The sequence below is a fragment of the Parus major genome, chromosome 3 (assembly GCF_001522545.3).
Source record: "Parus major isolate Abel chromosome 3, Parus_major1.1, whole genome shotgun sequence".
NCBI lineage: Eukaryota > Metazoa > Chordata > Aves > Passeriformes > Paridae > Parus > Parus major.
This window is the reverse complement of record NC_031770.1, coordinates 30,622,391-30,646,813: the sequence shown is the minus strand read 5'-3', so window position 1 is coordinate 30,646,813 and position 24,423 is coordinate 30,622,391. Positions and strand designations below refer to the sequence as shown.

Genomic DNA, 24,423 nt, shown 5'->3' with positions numbered 1-24,423 from the left:
CAGAGAAGTACCATCAGAGTTAAATTTTCAAGGCAGTCCCTTTTAAAGGTTTTTGTGGCAAGTTTAGAGCAGTGGAACAAGAGGGCATTACAGGGGACAGTCTCTGGCACTCCTGATGGATGGGTAGGCTCTTGTTCCACTCAAAGTACATTCCAGGCTGCAAACAGATCAGTAACCCACTATTGAGAGCTCACTGACCAGGGGGTTAAGTGCCTAACCTAGTCTAGGCTTACCATGGTGCAATGTGTGGCAGTGGGGAGATAGCAGGATGAGAATAAAGCAGTGTCTGAGAAACAGGACAGAACAGGGGGAAAAAAAAACCCAACCAAATATACAAAACAGGTAATTAAAGGGTCAAATTATTTTATTTAAAGCTCTACAGAAGCACTTATATCTCTGGGGGTTGATAGTAAATTGTCTTCTGCAAATGCTGATTCTCAAAGGCACAAAATGGTTATTAAGCTCTGATGCACTGGAGAGGTAGGCAGATCATCTCACAGCCCAAGCACCCTGATATCAATGTGGATGCTACCCACTTGCAGAGATACTGACATCCCATCTGTTTTTGTGGAGGTAGGCTTCCTTTGGTCCTGGAAGTCAGAGTGGTGGACGAAGCATCTTTAGCTCAGCTCTGGGAACATATAAAATCGTGGTACCTACAGATTGCCCTTTGAATCAATAGCTTGGTCCCCTCAGTTTATGACTGTGTCACAGGAGCCAAGGTGTATATTCCACCTGGGCTGGGCAGAAAGCACCTGTCTGCAATCACAAAGGTCCTCTTCAAAAGGGAGAATGTATTGCCTTCCTGGATCAGGCTGGATGGTCCTGACTGTGTTTTGGCTAAGATGGCACCACCCTGAGCTCTGCTTGACCTGATTACCAAGAGCAAGTGTGCTGTGATTTCTGGTTTGTTCCCTGTCCTCCTCAATTTGCAGAGAAAAATCTTCCCTACAACAAGGCTTGGAGACAATAAACAAGAACAGTAATTTGAAATTCTGATCCTCACCCTTGGGGGAGGCACAGTGCTGAGTAGAGGAAGAGCTCCTTGCAGGAGTCATTTGTTCAGCAGGGGGAATTCTTGAGTGCAATCACATCGTCCAGCAGGCGTAAGTAAGAGCAATCAGCAATGCCATGGCCACAGCAAGGGCAGCATTCTTGCGATTTTTCTTATGAAGCACACTCAGTTCTTTCTCTAGGAAACAAACAAAAGACTGTGAAGGTTCTTCATGTTGCAGCTACACCTCCTTTCAAAACTCTCGTACAAGCACAAAGCTACCTTGGCCACAGGCAAAAATTTTGGGAGCAGTACACAAAGCCGCCAATTATGGGATGTGCTGAATGGGAAGTAACTGGCCAAACTAGCAGGAACCTTTTCATTTGCTCTCATCCTGACACTTGTGGTAGCTGTGCTTGGGAATACTTCACTGCCAGACCAGTGCCTGTTAGCAAATGACACTGCTATAGGCCTCTACTAAGGATGGACCGTGTCATTAGAATAACTGCTTGTTCCCTAAGAGAACGAAGGAGACAGGAGGGCATAGAGCTATTTTTCTACTATCTTCTAAATGTAACAGCCCTGGTAGCTTCTTTCTAGTGCTAAAACTTAAATACAACTGTGGCCACCTTTGAATTGCAGAATCTGTGTTTCCTTACAGCTCAGAAGGATCAGTGTGGAAAAGGTCTGAGCCTGGACACTCTTACTCTGTTGGAGTCTGAAACTCTTTGGAGACAGGTAAACCAGGGTGAAGGAAAGCAACCAAAGAACCACAGATGCAGGGAAAGGAAGACACTAGCTACTTCAAGTATGGAGTCTTGCTGATCTCCATTTCTGTTTGGTTCCCTTTACCAAAGATGAGAACCCCACTCCTGCTAGTTCTGTTCCACAAAACTTTGCTGGCTGGTACAGGCAAGTAGTGAGGCCTCCAGCCTTGGACACTGCATGGCCAAACAGCACTGTTTGGCAGGCAAGGTTGGGTGTGGACTGTCTTCAGAGACACTGCTTTTGTTGCTGAGTTCATCTGCAGAGACTTCACAGGTTACTGCCTCTACAGTTTGAACAAGAGGTCTCCAGCAGTTCCCCAAGTGGTGCTGGTAATCAAAAAGAGACTTTTAGCTGTTCTTTCTGCACCATTCTTCACCTAATACAAGCATTCGCATGCAAACCACAGAGCAATCTGCTTGAATTTGAAAGGCCACAGAATAGGTGACAGGGTCACATAATCTCATGCACAGCACTGCCAGCTTAAACTGATGCTGATAATGCCATTGTCAGCAGTTGCAGTCCATGGCCTCAAGTGCATCAGCTGGAATAAGGAAAGATTTAATCAGAGGCCATAGCAGTGATATCACTGTTAGGTGAGGCTGTTGCTGCTGTCTGAGCTGCTGTCCGACTCCTCTGCTGATGCCAGCAGGGATGGCTGACTGCTGGCTGGTAAAAGGGTGGCAGCAATTTTCAGTCTTCTGCTGTCTCTAGTGGTAGGCCCTTAGGGAACAGCTTTCAGTCTGTTTAAAATAACTGTTAGTCTTCTGGAAACAGTCATCTAACATTTGCTGGCCATACTCCAGCTTTCAACACTCTACACCTAAAACAATACTTGTGCCTCTTTCCCTTCCATGAGCTCTGCTGCTTGCACAGCTGCAGAGTACTGCCAAGCAGGTAACACGCTAATCAATACCAAGAGCCTGAAGATGTGCAAAGCAGCACCTCTAGTGGAATGGAAGAGCTATCAGGTGTGGTATCTCAGAGAGACTTTCATTCTCACTGTCTACAGCAGGACTTGTACCAAGGAAAGACCCTGGCTCTAGAAGGGCAAGAAGCACATCAGTGTGATTTGCTATGTTCTTGTGCTGAGTGGCCTCATAAACTGATGCAGTAAGAACCTTCCCCAAGGAAGGTATACTTTGCTTCACCTCTGATAGCACTTGCCTTGCTGCTTCTGGGAAAACAAAAAAATGATTGGGGGGTGGGATGTTAAAAGCTACTCAAGCCAACCTGTTAGCTATGATTATCTGAAGACTGGTAATTTGGGGTATGTGGAGGGGACATTTTCTCTCCTTTGTTAGCTGATCCTTATGTTTTTCCCTATGGAAGTACAGCTCAAGCAAGAGGATGCAGACTCCTATTATAATATGCGGATTACATTTCCATTAGTCTATCTCCCTTTGGATGAAGCTAAATTCAAAGGCAGAAGTCAGAGGTAGCAGGAGCTTGAAGACAAAGCCAAGCTGCAGCACTGATCCCATCCTGCCCAGAGGGACCATTTTTAATGAAGCTCTTACCATAGTTGTCAGCTTTGGTCATTAGTAAGTTTCGCTCTCTCTCCAGGGACTTTCTGTAATGAGAAGAGGAGTTCATTACCTGCGAGGCACAACACAGCCTATTTCTTTGCTTACATGATGGAAGAGAGACTGTCCCCACTGCTGGGGATATCTGCTAAGAGGATAAGCCCCTCCTTCCTGTTGGAAGCACGACAGTTTAGAAACACCCAGCTGTGCAAGGAAAGAGATGCAGCATTTTAGGTTATTTTTTCCTTCCCCCAAATGACTTCTTATCTCTCCTTTCAGTGTAGTGTAGGCAAACACCTAGAAAGGGCTCTTGGGTCAGTCCCCTACTCTAGTTCTCCCTAGGTGAGGCAAGGAAGTTCTGACACTGCTGCTATGGTATGGAGAAGGGTCCTTATATGCTCTCTGGAGGATCCCGCCCCTCCACCACATCAAGCTTAGTGCTAGAACAGTAATTCTCACCATTTGAAGCTGGGATCCCTTTGTCAGAGGTGACAAATTTACAGAAATTGGTGAACTCAAGAAAACAAGCTGAATCCAAGCCCAGTACTAACAACTTAAACTACCTGTCATTAGAGTGAAGATCTATAACAGTAATAGTTATAGATCATAATACATAGTAAAGACTAATAACAGTAAAGACTAAGTCAGGCTAACCCAGCCCTTGTCTTAAACTGCATAACATGATTACATATACAGCTTAAAATATAAACCCAAAATAAAATTCCTGAAAGCAGCAGTGTTTCCAGTATGGCAGTAAGGACACTATGCACATAAATAAACATGCACTAACAAATGATGTCCTGGTTCAGAGAAGGCAGCAAGTGTAACAGAGTTTGTTGTTCCCCTTGGGGCACAGCAACAACAGCCTGTAGGAGGAAAAAGATTCAAATGTATGTGTACAGATAATTAAGTGTAAGGGAGTGCAAGAAAGCAGGTTATGTCAGGAGCAGCAGGAGAAGAAAGGGCTCTTAAAGAAAACCGGGGAAAGGCAAGGTGGAGGAGGAAGTGAGAAAACAGATTTACCAACATGACTGAGCTGCTGCTTAGGAATTTGCAGAATTGTGAAAAGAGTCAAGGGAAGAATCTTTGAGAATGAGACATGAAGAAACCATGACAAATGAACTTCAAAGTAGAAAAGCAGAGCTCCTCTTTGTGTGCTATGCACTGAATCAGTAATTTTGATCACAGCACCTTCCCTCCAGGGTTGTTCAAAGGGTCTGGAATAGGACAATGGAAGTTCTGTTTCTAGTTCCATAAAAGCTGTAAAATTCATAGAAGGCCCCAAGGACCCTAATTCATAATTCGTTGCTCTAGGTCCTATAATTCAGACAGAAACCATCATATAACCCATCCTGTCAAGTTAATACAACTGTAGGTTTGGTTGTTGGCCACCTAAGTACCAGATAAAGAATACAGACAGTAAACAAGGAGAATTTGGGTCAAAAAAGGATTGGTGAGATGAGGAGCTAAAGAAATAAGGGACGGGAAGAGACAGGACCCTGCCTAAATATGGATGGGGATATAAAACTCCATTAAAGGAAGAAGGGGGAGTGCAAAGGAGAGTTTAACAAAGAAGTTAAACTGAGCCTGGTAAGTATCAGGGGAGGGAGACATTACTGTTGCTATGATGATTTCTAATGGGGTTCTACCAGACAGTACTGTAGAACAAATATCAGGACCATCAGGAACACTCCCTGGGCCTATGATTGAGCTTCCCAGCCTTTTTTTGCTAGGAGCAAAACAGTAGGATACTAGTGACTGAAAAAAAATGTCCTCAAGCAGAGAGATTTGAGAATCAGCTGGGAGATCTAAGATCTCTTGCTTCATGCTCATAAGAAATAGCAGGTTCTGGCTGTGTCTGCTACAAAATCCAGGCCAAAGTCCTTGACTGAGTCCCAGCTCTAGAAGCCAACAGTTGCTGCCTCTACAACAGCCACAGATTTCAGGGGAATTGTCCCCTCTTTCCCAAGAAAAGCTAGTTTGTCAATGCATCTACATCCAGACACATTAGCAACACAGACACAGGTATTTTCCTTCAGTGCCTTTTGCAGCTGGATCCCAGCCTGGTTTGGCCCCCAATAGCAGTCACTGCACAACTCCCTGACTGAACCTTTAGCTGAAGGTGGCTTCAGTGGGGCTTTAGCAGCAGTGTGCAGAAAACCTTTGCCAGACTCAGAGCAGGTTCATAACAGGCCAGGAGCCAGGTCTGCAAATAAACTGGCAAGTTTCAGCCGCTACTTGTCTGCTTGTGGCACAGATTAGAGTCAGGCTGTTAATAAGATACAGCTCTCTAGATATATATATAATCACTGCACTTCTCATAGATACAAGTTCCCCAAGAAAGCTCCAAGCTGTGGGAAGAGAGTCTTGTCATGGGGAAATCACACATTTCCAGCCCTTCAAGAGCCCTTGCTTGGTCCACCTGCAGGATGACAGCTAAGCTGAAGTGCATATACACAGCTGTGTAAGGAGATGGTCAGCAATACCTTCCTTCGGGGCTGAGCTTCTCCCTGCACAGTTTAAGATCCACCTCTTCCATGCTCCGTCTGCAGCGTGCTAGCTTCTCCTCCAATCCATCAATCTGAAAAACACCACAACAGTCACCATAATTTCTTCTCCCAGCTTACAAGGACTCATTCCCATTCAGATGGTGGCAGCTCAGCCAGTACTCTAGCCCAGACAACTAACATCATCATCCTAGACACAGCCAATTGATACTGCCTATTGTGTGGCTGGCCAGCAACCTTTTGCTAGGATCTGATCCTGTTCTACCTTGTTCTAGTTTCTTTGCATGTGGGTCCACAAGCAAAGGTCTGATCTAAGGTATCTTTATGCAATTAGAGGATAAAAAGAGAGACACTGGCCTAAACCAAGCCTGAGGGACAGGGTCTTGATTTAGCACTGTGAATAGATGCAGAAATCTACAAAGCACCCTCAGCTGTCTGATTGGATGAAGAGGGAAAAAAGGCATACCTCCAATCTATTTTACCCAACTGTATCTACAACAGCAACAGGAGACTGCACAGTATGCTCAAGACAGCATTTGCCACTGCCTCCTTCAACCCATAGCAAGTGTTGGCAGCAACATGTTTCCCTGCACAAAAACACTGGTGGTCTCCTTGTGTCATCATCAAGTATCCTGGCAGCCACCCCTGCCTCTTCCTGTGGAGGGTAGTGCCACAGCTAAGCACAGGAGGGTTGATTTCCATGTTTGCAGACTGCCCAGGAGGGAATCCTACCATGGGCAACAGTTCTGGGAATCATTCCTCTCTTCTGCCTGGCAACCACAGTGTAGACATCTCAAGAAAAACTTCTGACTTTCAAGCTTGCTTCCAGCAGGGAAACACTGAGATTAATCAGACAATATGAACACAACAACCTAGCCTAAAAGAAAACAGGCTCGGTGCACTAAGGTGGCAATGACCCTTCTTTTGAGTTACTTCTTCCAACACTTCCGCTGTGCCTGGCTCTCCAGGAAAGGCTAAGGCTGGCAGCATGGCCTCCCTGTGGTGGGAGCCTTCACACACCGCATGCTAAGCACAGTCCCGGGTAAAGGTGGAATGAGCTGCCTGGACACCAGCCTCAAAGGCAGCCCAGAGCACAAACACACTCATAAAGTATAATAAGGGAAACAAAATCAAAGGTAGTGATTAATTATTGCTGCTTTGGGATCAGCTCTGTTCTGATCAGCTTCTGTTAATGAGTTCATTAACAATCTCACACCTTCTGCTCAGGAAAGGCAGGCAGGCATTATAACTAAGAGGGATGGGAGAGAAGAAGCTTGACATAAACCAGACCATGAAAAGAAGTTTAACCAGTCAGTTAAATAGTCTGGAAGGAGCACAGCAGAGCTGGGGAGAGGGACACATATAACAAGGCTCAAATCTTTGATTTATCATTAGCAATTTCAAAGTCATGGGTTATTAGGCAATTCTGCCAGTGCTCAAGATGCCAAACTCCCCAGAGGGACATGCACAGCTTCCTGAGCCCAGAGGAAGCACCAAAGCATTATCACCTGATCCCAAAGCTCGGGGAATAGCACTTCTGTGTTTGGCAATGCTTGGGTTTGCCTGGATGAGGAGAACTGTCCTCCTCCAGCTGTTAACCAGCTGTTCATCACTATGTCATCCACTACAACTCAGCGTGATGCACTGCCCCAGTCTGCTTCAGGGCCAAGAAAAGACCTCACTCAGGCCAGCTCTGACCACACTTATCAGCAAGTTAATAGCAGGGTGTGGTACAGCAGAGGTGGGGTGTTGGTCCAGTCACATTTAAGAATTACCATCTCCCTCACCAGTTCCTACCATTTGCAAATGGCTGTTTCTGCTCCCTTAGCTGTTGGAAATCCTTATGTGCACACACAGGAAAAGATGCTTCAGCATGTGTTACCTGGCTCCTCTTTAGCCTGTTAAATTATTACAGTGAACCATGGCTTCTCTGGAAATACATTTAAAAATAATGTTAAATAATACCTTAATGAATTAATGAGAGCTTTAGTTGGCTGCCAACCCCACCACTAAATTATCCATGCTACTGCACTCCAATTCTCTCCTCCATGCCTGCTCCTCCTGCTCAGCTGGCAGTTGCTCTCACTAGTATGTTCTCTACCCATACTTCCCTCATTTCAAGAGACTTCAAGAGAGTATATTCTGCCCAGCTTTGTCAGTGCTTTTACTTTCTGCCGACTAAAAATCTCCAGATTCCACATAATACTTTAAAGTTTCAACTGGTTTTACTGCTCTTAAATCAAAACCCAAGTTAGGGTCCCCTGCTGGAGAGCAATAATTTGCTAATAAACCACATGCCCCAGAACTGCACCATCAGCTGTGCTGACCTGGGGGCACAAGGGATAAAAAATAACCAGGAAAAAAAAAAAAAAAAAAAAAGCAAGGAAGGAGGAAAGGAGGAACAGGAAGAACATGAACACAATGAATTCATTGCTGCATGAAAAATACTTTTCTTTCAGAATCTCACTACTTTTCTTCTGGCTAGCCTGGATTTTGTGGGGTTATAAGGAAGGACAAGAGTGAGGATTCACAGATGTTACACATTCACTGTGCCTCAGCTTCCCCACTTATAAATTAAGACAATATAATTGCCTCCTGAAGGCAGCTCATTAGAGTAAGAAGCCTCAGACACCAACCCAAACTATGGGCAGAGCACTGTCTTGATATGTCAATGCCATTGTCTTGCTTGGCATTTAGGATCTGCTCCTGCAAGCCAGGAGTTTCTCAGCAACTCAGCCATCCAGGTAACTCTTCACTGCAGGACAAAACAAAGACGGAAACAGAAAATAAACGGGGGAAAACAAGAGTAATGCCTGAGAACTACTGATTACTCTCTGGGTTGCTGAGAAAACTCCTAGAGGGGGGCCATAGTCTGTAAAATTGTAGCACAAGAAAATCTGCAGGGCTTTGCCATAATTCCCTGCTGCAGCTAGTTCTCCAGGAGACCAATCCTAGAAGCAGGTGCCCACCTGAGCTTGCTGTGGATGGAAAGCTTTCCCTCGTACTAAATAATACATGATGTTAGTTGGGGCACATACCTGGGCACGCTGGAAGCCCGCAGGAAAACAAAGAGCCAAGCCTGCTTTGCTGAACAACCCCTGAACTTCACACTGCCTTATCTCTTCAGTGGAAATCTCAGCACAGTATCTCCTAAATTGCACAGATGAACCCTTCCTCCTTTTAGCTCTCCTTTCCTTGAAGGGCACCCTGTGGGACAGAGTTGAAATGCAGGAAGCAGAAAGCTCACATGACAGCCCCTCAGGTTCGCACAGATGGTAGCAGAGTCACAGGACTTTATTCACAGCAACATCTTTAAGTAGTTCCAGTTAAAAAGGGGGAGTGAAACATGTGCTTCACATCCAGGCCACAGATCTGGGCACACACAGCTGCCCTTCTGAAGCTCCTCAGAAGACACTCCAGAAAGTCAAGTCCCAGTAGCTTTGGATGCATACAGGCATCTAAGACCATGTGCTTCCTTTGCTCCACAGATATGAGAAGGCATTCAGCTATTTTTGCTGAATTCTGGCAAGACTTGCTCATGATCTAGAAACCCTTTTAAACCAGAGAGACCTGGAATGTATTTCAGTCCAAACTGACGTACATGCTTATTACAAATTCCATTTGTTGGGACCATCTTGGGCAGGTAGCCTGAAATGGCTCACATAAAGGCTAACAGAAAAGTGGAAAAAGAAGCAGCTTTGCTTATAGAATTGAGCTGGATCCCATTTAATACATTTGCAGTGAATTAATGAAAGCTTTCTTTTCTGCAGAAATGCTAAAAGTGCTTTTCAAGAACCGGCAACCACCCTCTGCTTTTATGAATTCCCTAATTAAGATACTGGCAAAGAGCCATATCACACATACGCTGACATCCAACAGCATTAGGTAATGAGGTTTTCATCTTCTGACCCCATAAAACAGATCAAAGCCAACTGAAGAGGTGGGGGCAAAGCTGAAAACCCTCCCCTGAGCAGTCTTTATGTGCCTCGTCACCTGCCAGCACTTTTGAGCCGTTCTTTCAGAGAAGAATTAATGGCTCCTGCATCCACAAATTTGGCTAGATTATTAAAATCAGTCCAGCAGAGACAAATTTTGTTTAAATTCAAGTGCTAACTTGCTGTTCATGGACACACTTCCATTTTCTCCATGTTCTTGGAATCATTTTGCACACTAGAAAATAATTTCAGACATTCTACCCACAGCATGCTTGGAAATATTTACCAGACAAGCTATTCACAGCAGAGGATGATCCACCAGCAAAGTCTAAGATGACTCCTAAAGAACAACCCTGCATGTTGCTAAAGGAGGAAAGGCTGAATCCTACCTACACCTCCTCCTTCAGCCTTGCAGGGACCATTTCACTAGTCAGCGCATCCTGCCTCAGTACAGACCAGTGGCTTTGCAGGCCCACACACAGATGTGACCACAGAACATGCGAGCCAGATTTTCGAAAACTTCTGCAAGAACAGCTTAAGTAAGTATAAACTGTGTCGGTCTTTTCCCTATTCTTTATGCTCTTCTATACACAGTGCTCAGCCATTGCCCTGTCAGAAGCAGCAACACATGTAACAATGCTTTCTAGAAACACACCTGACATTTTGCTGCCCATGCACTGCCTTTAATTTAAGCACTTTTCTGCTTATCTGATTTGGTTTTTTTCAGTTGTTGTCTGAGCCGCAAGTATATTCTTAATGGTTACAATATCCTTTGCAAGAAGTTTCACTGCAGGTTACGGGAAGAACCTCCTGTTTGTTCTGAGCTGGTCAGCTGCTGCTTTCGATAGCCCTAACTTTCTATTGACAGTGTATAGTTATTCTTTGTTTAAAGCTACAAATAGCATGCAGAGGATATAGAACGATATTGTGTCCCTTGCAGTCATGTTTTGCAGCTTAAAAGGACTTGGAATGCTTGGTAGGTTCTTGCATAGAAGTTCTCCACACCTTTGGTCATCCATGTCACTCTCTTCAGTTAATTACATTTAAAGTATTTTGTTACTAAATGGACTGGTCTTGCCAGTTTCATTTTCCTGATGAGTTTTCTCAAGCAAGTCCTATGCAGCTCAACATTGTCAACAGGGCTGCCTGTCAAAAGACTAGAGCTATATGAAAGAAGTGGCATGAATTTAAACCACCACAACATTACGGAGACCCATTTATATCTATTTAAAACAGATCATATCAATTACATCTGCAATTTGTAAGTGCAAGCAAATCTGATAAGTGCCCATATCAAAAACTGCATTCATTTAGCATCATGACTTCAGTTAAACAAGCATGACTGCCTAGATGAGGCCTTTCAAAGCCAGTCATGCATCATGTCATATTAAGACTCATTTGAAAAGTTTTCTCTACAATCATAACAGCTCAGAAGGTAATACTGAACAGAATAATTTTAAATTATGAATCAAGTATCTTAGTTGTCATGCAAACTGAAACACAGCCCTCTCTTCCTCTGGCGTAAAGGGATGTTTTTTTCTTCCTCTCTAACCTCTCTTCAGGAGCGTTCTCATCACTGCAAATGGAAAGAATTTAATCTTGTAGTAGTGTCTTTGCACAGAGATTTTCACCTGTAACGCACAAAAACTAGTAATTCTACAATCCTTTCAAAACTAGTATGTTCTATCATGAAAACTTCTAAAAAAACCCCAAAACCTAATCTAAAGCTACTACAAGTCCTCAAGCACTTTGCAAGAATTTTCTGTGGCAGGTAAAATCAGTCCCTTCTCATTCTGTAAGCAGCAGGTCCCTAACAGGCTGAGCCATTTTGCCACCTCTCTTTTTGTAAAGTAGGCCCTACCATCTCAACTCTTACTGTCTGCCACCTCTCAAACTACAACCACAAAATAACCACAAAAAAACCCCAACAAAACAAACAAACAAACAAAACAAAACAACCAAAAAAACAACCCCCATCACTGTTCAGTTCTCTCTGGTAGGTTCATCATAGGAAACGTGGACAGTCAGCATACCCCTCTGGACTCCCTTTGGTGGTTACACGTGGTTTAGACTGCCCAGAACTGTGTTTCTCTAATGAAAACCTAACCAATGAAACACACCAGAAAACCATAAATCAAACTCCCATTCCACACAGCAGGTTGAGAGGGAATCCCATCAATACATATAAATATCTAGAGCTGGGTGTGAAGAGGTTGGTGCAAAACTCTTTTCAGTGGTGCCCAGTGACAGGATGAGTAGCAGTGCCAAACACAGAAGTTCCACCTCAATGTGAGGAAAAACTTTTTTATACTGGAGGTGGCAGAACACTGGAACAGGTGGGTTGTGGGGTTTCCCTCTCCAGAAATATTCAAAATCTACCTCGTCATGTTCCTGTGTGATCTGCTCTAGGTGACCCTGCCCTGGCAAGGGGGTTGAATGAGATTGTAATAAATGGAATTGATTTGTGCTAACTAAATTGTAACTGTTATTAAAGTCATTATTAGAAGCAATCAAAAGAATCAGTGTTACAAGGCAGATGCACCCCTTTTCAGATGTTACATGTTAAAATTGAGGTACAGGATGTAGTTTGGAAGATAGGTGATGTCCCAAGACAAAAACGGCCTTGAGATGGACAAAATTAGAACAACTTTAGGCATCGGGCCTAAAGATCAGTAAATATATGACTAATTAGTAGACTTACATAACACAATGCTTAGTACACACACGCAAACCTGTAAGGTTATCCAAAGGACAATGAGGAAGAGGAGAAGCCTTCTCCAAAAAACCACCAAAAGAAGACTGAAGACCCCCTAACAACAAGTGAGGCATGCGCCATGAAGAAAAGTAATGTAAAGTCAGAAAAATTTTAAATAGGAGGAAACTTATGGGAAACATTTATGAATATGTATAAGCATACAGTATATAAGTTTAGCTTGAAGTGCTTTGTTTTGTACATGAGGTAGGGTGGGAAGCCTCAGTACCCTGGTCGGTGTTGCTTATGCTTTAATCATACTTAATTACTGGCAAATTATATATATAAATTGTAATTTTTTTCTAAATTGTATTATTTTACTATCCTGTATTCTTTTATACCAAATTACTATTCAATTTACTAAATTGTATTCATTTTTAATTAAACTGTTATTAACTCAAAGGACCTAGTTGTCAAAATTCTAATTTCCTTTATAACAAGATGATATCCAGAGGTCCCTTCCAGCCCTAAGGATTCTGTGACTCTCAATTTTATGTTACTAGCTGATGACACGTGTTTGACACGCCCTGCCATCTCCCTGGCCTTTCCATTCTCGTTACCTTGGTCTGTTGTGCATGTTCTCACCTGAAAGGACTCCAGGGCAGAGAAGTGACCAGTGAGATTCACTGAATGAATTCTGCCCCAATTCAGCCATTCAGTGAGGAACGTTCAGGATTTGCTGTCCCCACAGTATCTCCAAACCCACAGACTTGAAAAGACTTGAGTCCACACAGCACTGTTCAGTGCAGGTGCCAGAAAGACATATGCTTCAGAGAGACCTTAACTAACACAACTCGGTTCTTTAACAGAAATACAAAGCTTCAACAGAGCTCACCAGCAGCCCTCCTGCCACCCACGAGATCACAGAATCACACAATGGGTAAGGTTTGAAGGGACCACAGTGGGTCATCTGCTCCAGCCTCAAGAACAGTCATCCTCAAGCACATGGCACAGGTGGAATCTTCAGTGAGGGGGAGAGATATAAAACACCCAGCCACAATAAAAAGGTAGCTTTGGAAGTGAGGTACTCTTAAACCCCAGGCTTTCCCCTTTCTCCTCGTAGTGATTTACAGGCCCCTCACATGCCGGTTTACCACTCGTCTCCTCTCAAGAAGCAGAAGCACACACTACTGACTTCCGGCGTCGCACACACACAATAGGGCTGGTGGTCACGGCCCGCCGCAGCACCCCCACGGGCACGCACACACACACCCACCGCCCCTCAATGCATTGGCTCAAGCGCTCGGCAGGAGCAAGGACACCACAAGCCGTCGCTCAAGGCCGGGAGTAAGAACACGGCTCCAAGCCGCCCGCCAGCCCTGCCACAACAGCCACCACGGCCCCCTCACCTCCCGGGCCACGCTCGGCCCCGCTCGCCGCCTGCCCATGGTCCGGCCCCGCCCGGCCGCGCATGCGCAGGGACGCACCGTGCGCCACCGCCTCGGTGCGGGGCCGCGCTGGGCTGGGGGCATGTTGGGCGGGGGAGGGGCGGGCGGCGCTGTCTGCCCGCGCCCATGGGGCCGCTGAGGGCCGCCTTGGGTCTGGCCCTAGATCGGGCTCCGGGGCCCTCTCGGCGTGGTTCCGACACAGCCGAGGGCGAGCGGCAGCCAGAGCGGTGCCTCTCGCGTTGTTCCAGTGCTGCTTGCATCCTGTTCTGCCCTCTCTAGTGGTAGCGGATGAGGCATGGCTGGGGGAGGATGAGCAGGCTGGGAAGCTGAGGTGGAACTTCTTGGTCATGCTTGGTCCTGCCTCTCCGCCGCTCAGAGACCCCGGCTCCCTCGGGTGCTGTCTGGGCAGATCCGAAATGATCAGTCGGTCTTCCCGCAAGTGGAGCCAGCGCATTCCTGGCCACTCCGGACCAGGTCTTGTTGCGCTGGGGGTCGGGGATCACTCGGGAAGAAGCCAACCTCGGAAACACAAGACAAACCCAGAACGGCTGCTTTGTGATAAATGGTAAATTTTTTGGACATCAGGAGGAATTTTTTCACTGAATGTGTTGTCAAACATTGGAACAAGCTGCCCAGGGAGGTAGTGAAGTCACCATCTCTGGAGGTGTTTAGGAAAAGATGATGTGGAACGCAGTATCATGGTCTAGTTGACATGGTAGCATTTCATCACAGGTTGGACTCAGAGGTCTTTTCCAACCTGATAGATTCTGTGATTGTCTTATTCAGATTGTCCTTGGGGCTTCCTACTCAAATGCTAGTGTTGTGCTAAAGCAGCTGAGGAAAAGCGGTCTCTGTGATCTTCCTGGAGATAGCAGTTTGTGCATGCCAGCCAGTTCAGTGCAAGATGCTAATCATGATGTTATATATGCATGACAACACCTGTTCTAAGAAAACATTTTATGAAACACTGCTATATTGTATTAAAAAAAAAAAGAAAAAAAAAAAGAATAAGAAAAAGAAAAAAAAAGCACCACCACTGAAATGCATCTATCTTCAGGGTAGGACATGGCTCCTACATGATGGAGAGCAGCAGCGCTATTTGCTGGCAAAAAAAGGAAGGCTGTGCAGCAGCAACATTTATTAGACATACAGACTGAATTTTCATTTTGACTAAATACTCTCTGCTGACTGAAATTTTGCTAGAATGGTGGGTGTACAGATGCATGTCACATAAGCCATGGTAATACTGATACCTCATTAGTGTGTTCCATTTTTCTTTCAAGCACACCCCCCCGCTTCCTTCATTTTTACTATGTGAGATGGCATGTGTTGGTAACAGCGTCACTCTCCTTTTATATCTGGAGAAAAATTAGGGATAGCTGTACTGTTTTCTGCTTCCCAATGTGGTACTTGACTCTGTGCAACAGAGTCTATACTTCTGAACCCAAAGGAGCCAGAACTCCCACCTCCAAGCTGAGACACTGAGATAACTGCTTTCCAAGCATAAGCAGCTAGACAGAAGGCAGTTAAGAAGCTGAATAGGACCCAGCCAGCAGCCCTGGGGAAGCACAGTGTCAGGGGGAGGGAAAAAATGATAAAGTGGGAGAATGTTATTTTTCCCCCTCTTAGACAGAAGACTTGATTAGTGAGCGTAAATACAATCTAAAAATGCATAGAGGTTTGAAGAAACCCATCTATTATGGTTTACAGTGGGCTGAAATAGCCTTTAGTTCAACAGAAAGCATTTTCTCCTTCACAAAGATGAGTATTGACTCAGGGAGGACTGTCACTTTTCACATACACTTCTCCACAGAGAGACAAACATACACCATTTTATGGGCAGATGACTTTTACCTTTGTTGTCACATCTTTTGGGAAGACAGAAAAGGGGAACTGATTCCTCCCTCACAAGCAAGCCACCATTCCCACCATTGCAAGAGGCAGTTTTCAATTCGTGTATTACTCCTCCTGGCACTCCTGAATCCATCAAGCTGATAATCTCATCATCCCTGTTACCTGATCTTGTGTCTCCGGTTCTGCCCTCAGCTGACATCTTTTCTTCATCCATCCCTGTTATGTCTTCATTTCCTATGTAACATCATTCATGTCATCTACGTGCTAAAGCAAGAAAGAAAAACTTCCTTTTCCTCTGCTAATTTGTGGTATTCTTGAAACCTGAAGAACAGATCTGGAAGTTTTCCACATGCGATGACATCAGCTTACATGTTTTAGAATATTCACAGACATGAGTATGGATTTTTTTGTACTCATGAGTATGAATTTGAACTACTCCATATCAAGTAGCTGCTACTGTCAACATGCATTCTAACAATGCAACATTTTCTAAGCTGGAAATCAGAAGTTTTTAGTTTTGAGAGCAATCACATTATGGAACACAACTCCTGCCAGAAAGGTAGGAGGAAAAGAATTGAAATAGTTTTTAGTAGGCTCTGGAATGGGATGGTCTAACAGACAGCCTGTAAGAGGAAGGTGCAGGATAACATATCCAGTAATGAGATCGGATATGGTCCTGGTGAGACCCTGCTCAGTGTCTCTCATTGTGCTGTCTCTACTACATCCTTGCATCCAAAATGAGTCACAAAGTGGTGTTAGAAACTGAAAATACACAACTGTTAGCCTTAAAGGAACATTCAGGAGACACTGCACCTACGTGCCCAGTGCCCAGAGGCAGGATCACATATACTGATGCCACCCCAGCAGGTGTTTTCAGTACCTGTGCTTAACACAGCAGGAATGCTGCCACCTCCTCAGCTCCTGTTACACTGCTCATTGACTGGTAGCAGGGAAGGTTTGCCTCTTTGTAATCTAATTAAGCTTGTTCCATGCTGACCTCTTAGCAGCACATATGGGGAACAACTGATCAGCATCTTCTAACAGCTTTATGTATTTAAGGTTCATTATCATATGCCCTCTTCTGTTTTCTTCCGGTTAGACTCAGTCCTCTTCTTTCAATCCTATGCATTTTGCAGCTCTTATACTGTTTGTTACCCTTCTCCAGTCCAAACCAGACTAATCCTATATAATTTGGGTGTATTGAGAAAGCAAAAAATTAACCCCTTTGTCTTATAGGCAGTGTGTCCTACCAAAGCAGCCAAGACAAGAATGAAAATTGTCTTTTAATGCAATACTTTCACAATGGCAGTTCATATTTGGTTCACAGCCCTGTAACTCCTCCATGTTTCCTTAGTGCTGAAGTCTAGGTAGGTGTTACCCATTTCTTTATTGGTGCCTTTAATTTCTTCCCCTTCTCAGTTCAGTATTTTGCACCAGCTTTATAAAATTTTAGCTGGCTGAATGTGAGCTATTTCTCCAATTTTCCAAAATCCTTTTTTCTCTATTGTGCCTTCTGTCATACATGATCTCCCAGACTTGAGGCCAACTATGTATTTTATAAACATACTTTTTGATTATCCAAGTCACTGGGGAAACCAGTTGAGAGATGTATTCTTTGTAAGTCCTTTTGATCTGATGACAACCTACTGATAACTAGTTTCAGAGTGCATACCTGTGACAAATATAGTTTCAAAAAGCCTTACTACTCATCAGCATAGCCTGCACTGCTGGGCTTGTTCTCTCTACTATTTCAGTTACTGTGACAAAGAAAGCTAAGTAGTTGACGTGATTTGTTCTTGGCTTTTTCTCTACTGGCTTTTTTGTATTACCAGATTATCTTTAAGTGATAACAAATGGATTATTTAATAATTTTCTCTGCATTTATTGAGGAGATGGGAAGGTAATGACTGAGGAATCAAAGTTTTCAGGAAGGTTTAGGGACACTTACTGATTTTTATCAGGGCAATGCTGACTTTGAGGGTAATTTAATAGAACAGACATTAAGTCTTCACTAGTAATTAAGTCTTCACTAGTAAATTAAGCAACATCAGGAAATGTTCCAAGAATACAAACTTAATCATCAGATTTAAGTGTCAGCATACCCCTGGCATGATTTTATTTGGTCCCACTAGGACTGTCCCAGACAATTTCTAGGAATGATTTGGGAGTTATAGGCAAAGGACCATTCCCAATAGGCTGTTAAATGATGTCATGGTTTCAAAGGTGAAGAGAGTTTTATAATATAGATGTGAGCCATTGCTGCTAGTTTACAGCATGTATCTAGGACAATGTTCCTGGGCCCTCCTGATTTATTACCTTCCTACCTCTTTTTGCATTCTCCATCTGCAAGATTCACTGTGCTTTGTAAGGACAAATTAATCAGTCCTCTGACAAGTCTGAGAGAAAGCTGAGGCCAGGTGTCTCACTTTATTGATGTGAGGCAGTATCTGACCCAGTCTTCACAGCAATGAAGTAGTTGAGCTAGGACTGAATCAGGGGCCTGACTTCTTATGCTTGGCTATACCATGGGGAGCAGCCCTTTGTGTCCCAAGCCCATCCTTCCCCAGCTTGTTAGGCAATGTCTCAATGGACCATGAGACAGGAGAGGACCTTCCAGGAACCTTCTGAGAACAGGTCTCCCCCAACATAGTTGAGTGTCCAACTCTAGCCCAATGCTATGTCTCCTCTCCCCTGCCAGCCCTGCTGTACCACATGCAGCTGGCCACAGCTGGGAGCACAGAAGGAAGGAAATCACTGTGTTGTATCAGTGGAGAAACCTCTCTGCAGGGAAAAGCAGAGGTAAGAGCAGGCAGAATGAACTGGCCTCTAGCCATATACTTGCACCAGTGACGAGATGGAGGGAACCATCTTGATGCTGAAGGCAGCCAGGAATGGGGAATCCCTGGGACATGATGACTCCTAACACATTGGAATAAGTAGAATATTTCTCTGGGGCAGAAGTTGTCTGTTGACCTCCTGGGGGTAACAAAAACTAAGTGCAGATGAGGCAGACAACAAGCTGAGAGGTGACATGAGCTAGAACTGGGCTATGGAGCTTAATTATTCCCCCCTTCCCTCTTGTAGGACCAACATATAAATTCTCTACCTTTTCCCCAAGCTCTGTAAACAGGGATGAAATTGTCTTTTTGCAATGATGACCAGGGGACAAAAATTCCAGTGCAGACATGCCTGCCCCTACCAGCAAAGACAGCAGAATTAAATGCCACCAGGGAGCAGAAGAGGAGTAAAAAGCACTGTCAGATTTCAGATGTCTGAAAGATGTTCCTGTAGTATGGGCTGTTTTTTTTCCTCTGGGAAGATAAATACTGAGAATCCAATGGACTGCATCTTCAGTTTGTGTGTATCATGTTCTCTGCTTCCACCTTGATGGGCTTTACACAGATGCTGGGAACAGCTTGAAATGATAGATTTAATTAAATGAAATTAATCAAAACAACCTACCGGAGACAAAACTGGCATCGGTGAAATGTAGAATTGGATCAAGAAAGGATTCTGTAGTTCAGGCTAATGCCTGTCCTCATCAATAGATTCTGTTTGGGTGAAAGCCTGTGTCTTCTACACCTCAGTAAAATATAAGGGGCTCTGAGGAGTTGTGTGCCTCATCTGTCCATGCAGTGCAGTTATTGTGGTGGGAACAGATGTATTCCTGCTTTTCACAGAGCTTGCTTTCATGCTGAATTAAGCTGAACTCTAAATCGTGCTGTGCTAATGTGGAGGAAACAGGAGAACTGGAGCAATGGCTTTTAGAGATGTAATATAAGACGGTTCCAGAGGTCCAGTGGATGCGTCCCACCCTGCAGACTTGGAAACAGAGGTACAGATTTGACCAAATGGATTACTGAAATTGGAGATTCCCTTCTGCTCTAGTCTCTGCCCATTCCCCCAGCACGTCAGCCCAAGTGTTCTTATGCCAGGTACCAGTTTGGAGGCATTGTTTTGGGCCTGTCCTAGGTATTTTTGTTCTATGCTTTATGCAAGTACTGCTGTCCTCCCTAAACCACACTGCATCATCTTGAGGATCTAAGAAATTGTGTGGGCATAGTTTCTATCTATTGAGCAAGGATAAGAGTGCAGTTACAAGAAAAAAATATCTGTTAGCACGTGAAGTGGTCAGATATATTGTGGGGATGGGTCCCTTATAAATATCTGAGAACAGAGAGAGAGAGACCTAAGCAGCTTTGTGAAGTGCTGTGTTATTGGGGTCACAACCCTGTGCCTGAGTTCATTCTGCAGCCAGCAGAAGTGCATTCATCACAGAGACAGGGAGCATGATGGAGAGGCAGTAGAGTGTTCTACTGATTGCCTGGGAAGTCATGGGGAGCTGTGTATTTCTGAATCAGGGCATGGCTGACTAGAACAGCTTGCCCTGCTTTTAACATTTGCCAAGTATCGAGGGAGGGAAAACATGGCCATCGCAGTGTCCCCAGACAAGTTTGCTTCTGATGTGCTTAACGGATCTTGAAGAGTCTCTTGAGGAGAACCCCCTGGGCTCCCCTGCCAGTTCAAAATTGGGTGATTTGGCTTTATAGCAATGTTTTTAACTTGGAATCCCTCAGCTATGTTCAGAACCTGAGCCCTTTCTTGGAGTTTTATACCCTTGAATAGGCTCCGGGGAACTAGAAAGCCTTACTTGGCAAGTAGGCTGTAGGGTGGCAAGATTAGCCTGGTGGTGCAGAGTTCATACACTGCATTTGTGGTTCTGCGCTAGGTGTCTGGTTTCTAGCTCAGTCATCTGGTGCACAGTGTCTCCATTCCTGCCCTTGTCATCCCATTCTCACCTGCTCTACTTCCTTGCCTGTCTGTTAGGAGATAATGGGTGGGTGGCAAATTATCTTCTGTTCCCATCTTGACTTTTTTACTCAATTTATGTATGCCATTCCCCCATCTCCTTGTCCCAGGGGCATTAAGAGCTCCAGTTTCAGATGACAGTGCTTTAAAAGGCATGAGGAAGCTAAATCACATCTGCTGTTGGTCAAAAGCACCATATTCTCTATATAGATCCCCTGGGGAGCTTGCCCTACAAGATTCCAGGTGCTGTTAGTGAAGTATTCAAGGATTCTGTTGTCTTGCTGACAGAGGCAGGAGAAACCAGATCTGTACCTCTTTCCACATCATCTCTTCTGCAGGCCTGTCATGTGGCAGAGGCTGCTGAGTGCCATGGCCATTCCTAACAGAGCTGTCAGTTGTTATGAGAGAGGACAGCCATGTAAATGTATTCCCTGGTTCATGTACCTTGCTGTGCAGTCAGACTGAGTCCATCCTCATCTGCAGGGACAGTGAGGGACTTGTCCTCTAATGTGTCCTGTGATTTTCTGAACAGTGAGATGTTTTTTGAAAAGAAAGTGCCTATTACTTATGATAAACACTGTCCTTCCTAGGCACCCTCCTGCTTCAAAGCCCCTCTTGTTTGTCCTGGTGGTCATCAGGCCCCTATTCTCCTAGGAGAACATGGGTTGACCCTTTGCTTTTCTTTTTCCCTGAGGTAATGGGAAAGAGGCTTGTAGGGGCAGGGGGTGCTTTGGGCTCCCTGAGGAAGGAAAGGAAGATGGCTACAAATGGGAGGTGACAGCCCTGTGCATCCCTGCATGCTCTTGTCTTGTTTAGGTAGGATGAGAGTGATTAGATCCTTCCAGGTCCTTGCTGAGATCCAAGGGAACATGTGGCTTACTGCCTCTGATCAAAAGGCTAGTAGGGAGTCTGAAAATAGCATTATTTCTCATGCTATCATTTCTGCTTTCTCAAATGACTTACTGGGTGATTGGTGGAGACAAATGCTCCAGAAATGGGAAACTTGCAAGAAATCTGAATGCCCCCAAATCTGAGATGACTGAAGGGACGAAGTCAGACAGACACACACACACACACACATCATTAACTGCTAGCCTGCATGTGAAATCAATTGAGATTTCCTGAGCTGGAATCCAGCTGGCACCCTAATGAAGACTTCTTGTTCTTGCAAGCAGACAATGAAAACCAACCCTGATACACGCCCAGCTTCCCCAGCCATTTCTGTTATGTAAGTTATTTCTGTTATGTAAATCTGGGTCTTGATCGGTGTTTCTTTAATTGTCTCTATGCACCCACATAAATATACTGTGTGTGTGTTCACAAAAAAAATCCATCTATTTATCTACACCAGAAACCATTTTGCTGGGAGACAGTATGATCTCCTGAATTTTTTATGGCTCTGCTTAGGTTGGAAATAATCCAAAGGTCAAACTGTGCTGTATCTCCAATCACCTTATCAGTCAGCACTGAGCATGGGTCTCTGATACTTTCTGAATCTCCAGATTGCCCACAGGGCACTAAATTACAGCTATTACACTGCAATTCACTGTACAATTTTATTCTTTGATACACTACCTGCCTTTGTCTGTCTGCATAACAGTGAGAGAAGTATGCATTATTTACCAGGCTAAGTATACTGCTGCTGCTACTGAGGAAAAAAAAAAAAAAAGAGTACAGGAGCAGGCTTGAAATATAAAAAGGTGGCACAAATACAGCTTCCTGGGAAATGGTTTCACAGCTATGTAAAACTTTCTGAAATATTGCTGTGCCTTTTGCTCCCTTCACAGAGGTGTCTGTGGCCTCCCAAAGTTCTTTAAGAAGAACAGAGGTTCTGTGGCAGATGGGAAGTCCAGTCTGGCCAGCGCCCTGGCTTCAGGAGGACCCCATGGCAAGTGCCGTGCCTGGTGGGGAAGAATAATGTGAAGCACATAGTGAGGAGATCAGGTTGCTGTTCCTCTCTTCATGGGATACTCCAGGCTCATCAGTTGCCCTGTGTTTCTTCTGTTTTGGTCAGAAATCCTTCTGGGCACTAAGAAGCCATTCCTATGTTACTTCAGTTGATATGTTCCAGCCTTTCTGCAACCTAGCCATGGTTTGTATTCCCTCCAGGTTCCCCCTTTGAACCTTGAACCAACTGGTGCAGGGATCTGGGAAATAAAATCAGTTTCAGAAGATTTCCATATAGTGCAGAGATTATCGAAAAAGTGCTTCCTCTACTTTGACAGCCTGAGAATATCAGGCTTTGCTGCCCTGCATTGGCTGCTGTGTCCTTTGGGCTTCATTCCAGGGCAAGAATCTGTCTGTCAGGCAGCTTTGGAACATGCCTGGGTGGAGCTGTCTGGGTGATGCTGCCCCTGGATGACTTGCTGAAAGGCAGCTCCAGGCTTCCCTGTAGTGTAAACAGCTGATGGAGGTGACAAGGCAGAGCCAGCCAAATCCTTGCAGGAAGGCAGGAGTCCAGGCCAGCCCAGAAAGAGCCAGCCTGGGGATATGAGGGTTTGCTGTTTCCACCTGGTGAGAAGAGGTGGTATGTGCATGGTGACCCAATTGTTTCTCTTCTTCCCTGCAGATGTTCCCTTCATTTCTCCCTCATCACCTGGCAGCAACAGCCTGAACAGCTTGCTGTGTCTCTGCTTTAGGCACTACACATAGCAATGGTCAGACATCACCTTATCCATCAGGTTGTGAGTATACTGGGTGTACTGCAGGGAGAGTGAAAACAGCTCTGAACAAGCCACCTGAAGGAAGAACTGTGTGGAGTCATGCACTCAGACCAGCTCCTGGTCTTTTAGTTGTTGAGATAAGCTACAGACCGCGTGGTTTTAAATCTAGTCTGTGGTCAGGAGTTCACCTACTGTTTGAATGTCTTGAGGCAGATTTGGAAGCAAGAGAGAGTTGGGGCTCTGATTACTGCAGAGTTGGTTGAAACAGCATCATCCTGTATTGTGGCAGTCACTGTTCTGATTGCTTTCACTCTCCCTAGTGATTGGAGCCTTATTCACTTTCTTTCTATCTGCTTTCCATCTTGCCTGGTCCCATTATTGCTTAGCAATACAAAGTAGATTGCAGGTTGCTTTCTCTGTTTTGCTCCCAAAGCAGTCCTTACAGGAGATGTATTTTTGATTGAAGTTCTTCCCTGTCAATTGCTGCAGGGATGGTTTCTACACAGCATGAAGACACTTGTGAAATTGCTAGCAAGAGATGGCTGTGTTTCCCTGAGGCTCAGGCTCCCACTTCCTTCCTTTTCCTGGCAATGCAATACTCTCCCTATTTTAGACATGCTTTGCAACCCCTTCTGCTTTTGGAGGCTCCTGAAGTGGGAGCATCAAAGCAACCCATGGAGGAATGTCCCCAGCTTTCTCCCTTCAACAAGCAAGACTGCAGGCTGGGGCATCCTAGAGAGGCATCTTCCTGAAATCAGTGCTGAGTGTTTTCCCTTTCTCTGCTGAGATAAACCAGTCCTGAGTGAACCCCAAAGACTGTTTCCAAAACACAAAGCTTCAATTGTCTTCCTGTCTGTTATAAATGCAAAGGCAAATTCACGATAAAAATAAAAATAGAAATTTATTATAAAACAACAAAGGGCAACAACAAGGAAAAACCACAATAAAATAGTCAGCGCAGCGCTGGGTGGACAGGGTCTACACCAAAGGTATAGGATTCCCAAATCCACGTTGGAGGGCTCTCAAGCCTAGGTTTTTATAGAGATTTTATGTCCTCAGGCTAGAATTCTAAGCAGGCTCCATTCACCTAGTGTCCTTGATTGTCAGGTGAATGGATTTCCTGGCATAGAAAAATAGAGCTAACAAGTGTCCGGACAGAATCTCCTCATATGTAAAGAGATTCTGTATGTATTTCAATTTGTGTCATCAGGGCAGAGTAGTGGAATCCGG

At 44.6% G+C, this 24,423-nt stretch overlaps 1 protein-coding gene and 1 long non-coding RNA gene across 4 annotated transcripts; one reads left to right on the top strand and one right to left on the bottom strand.

Annotated features, from left to right (window-relative positions):
* Positions 1–346: 346 nt before the first annotated feature.
* Positions 347–13,914, bottom strand: CCDC167 (coiled-coil domain containing 167). 3 transcript variants are annotated; one of them, XM_015621736.2, is made up of 4 exons: positions 13,829–13,914; positions 5,772–5,866; positions 3,280–3,332; positions 347–1,192 (listed from the first exon to the last, which is right to left on the bottom strand). In XM_015621736.2, exons 1-4 carry the CDS (start codon positions 13,865–13,867, stop codon positions 1,089–1,091), a joined length of 291 nt encoding a protein of 96 aa, XP_015477222.1. In that variant the 5' UTR covers positions 13,868–13,914; the 3' UTR covers positions 347–1,088. The 3 variants fall into 3 exon arrangements, with proteins under 3 accessions (XP_015477222.1, XP_033368470.1, XP_033368469.1); XM_033512579.1 differs by lacking the exon at positions 13,829–13,914 and adding an exon at positions 13,315–13,482 and having other exon boundaries at positions 347–1,211; XM_033512578.1 differs by lacking the exon at positions 13,829–13,914 and adding an exon at positions 13,315–13,404.
* On the top strand, positions 5,866–12,884 carry LOC107201843. Its single transcript, XR_004496301.1, has 2 exons — positions 5,866–9,677; positions 9,995–12,884. It is a non-coding gene; the product is annotated as an uncharacterized LOC107201843 (long non-coding RNA).
* Positions 13,915–24,423: the final 10,509 nt, after the last annotated feature.

Excerpts from the sequence above, each read along its gene's own strand:
- CCDC167 (XM_033512578.1), bottom strand. The coding sequence starts at position 13,389 with ATGACCCACTGTGGTCCCTTCAAACCTTACCCATTGTGTGATTCTGTG. Across the intron at positions 3,333-5,771 it reads AAGCTCAGCCCCGAAGGAAG|AAAGTCCCTGGAGAGAGAGC; the intron begins GTATTGCTGACC and ends TTCTCATTACAG. Across the intron at positions 1,193-3,279 it reads GACCAAAGCTGACAACTATG|AGAAAGAACTGAGTGTGCTT; the intron begins GTAAGAGCTTCA and ends TTTGTTTCCTAG.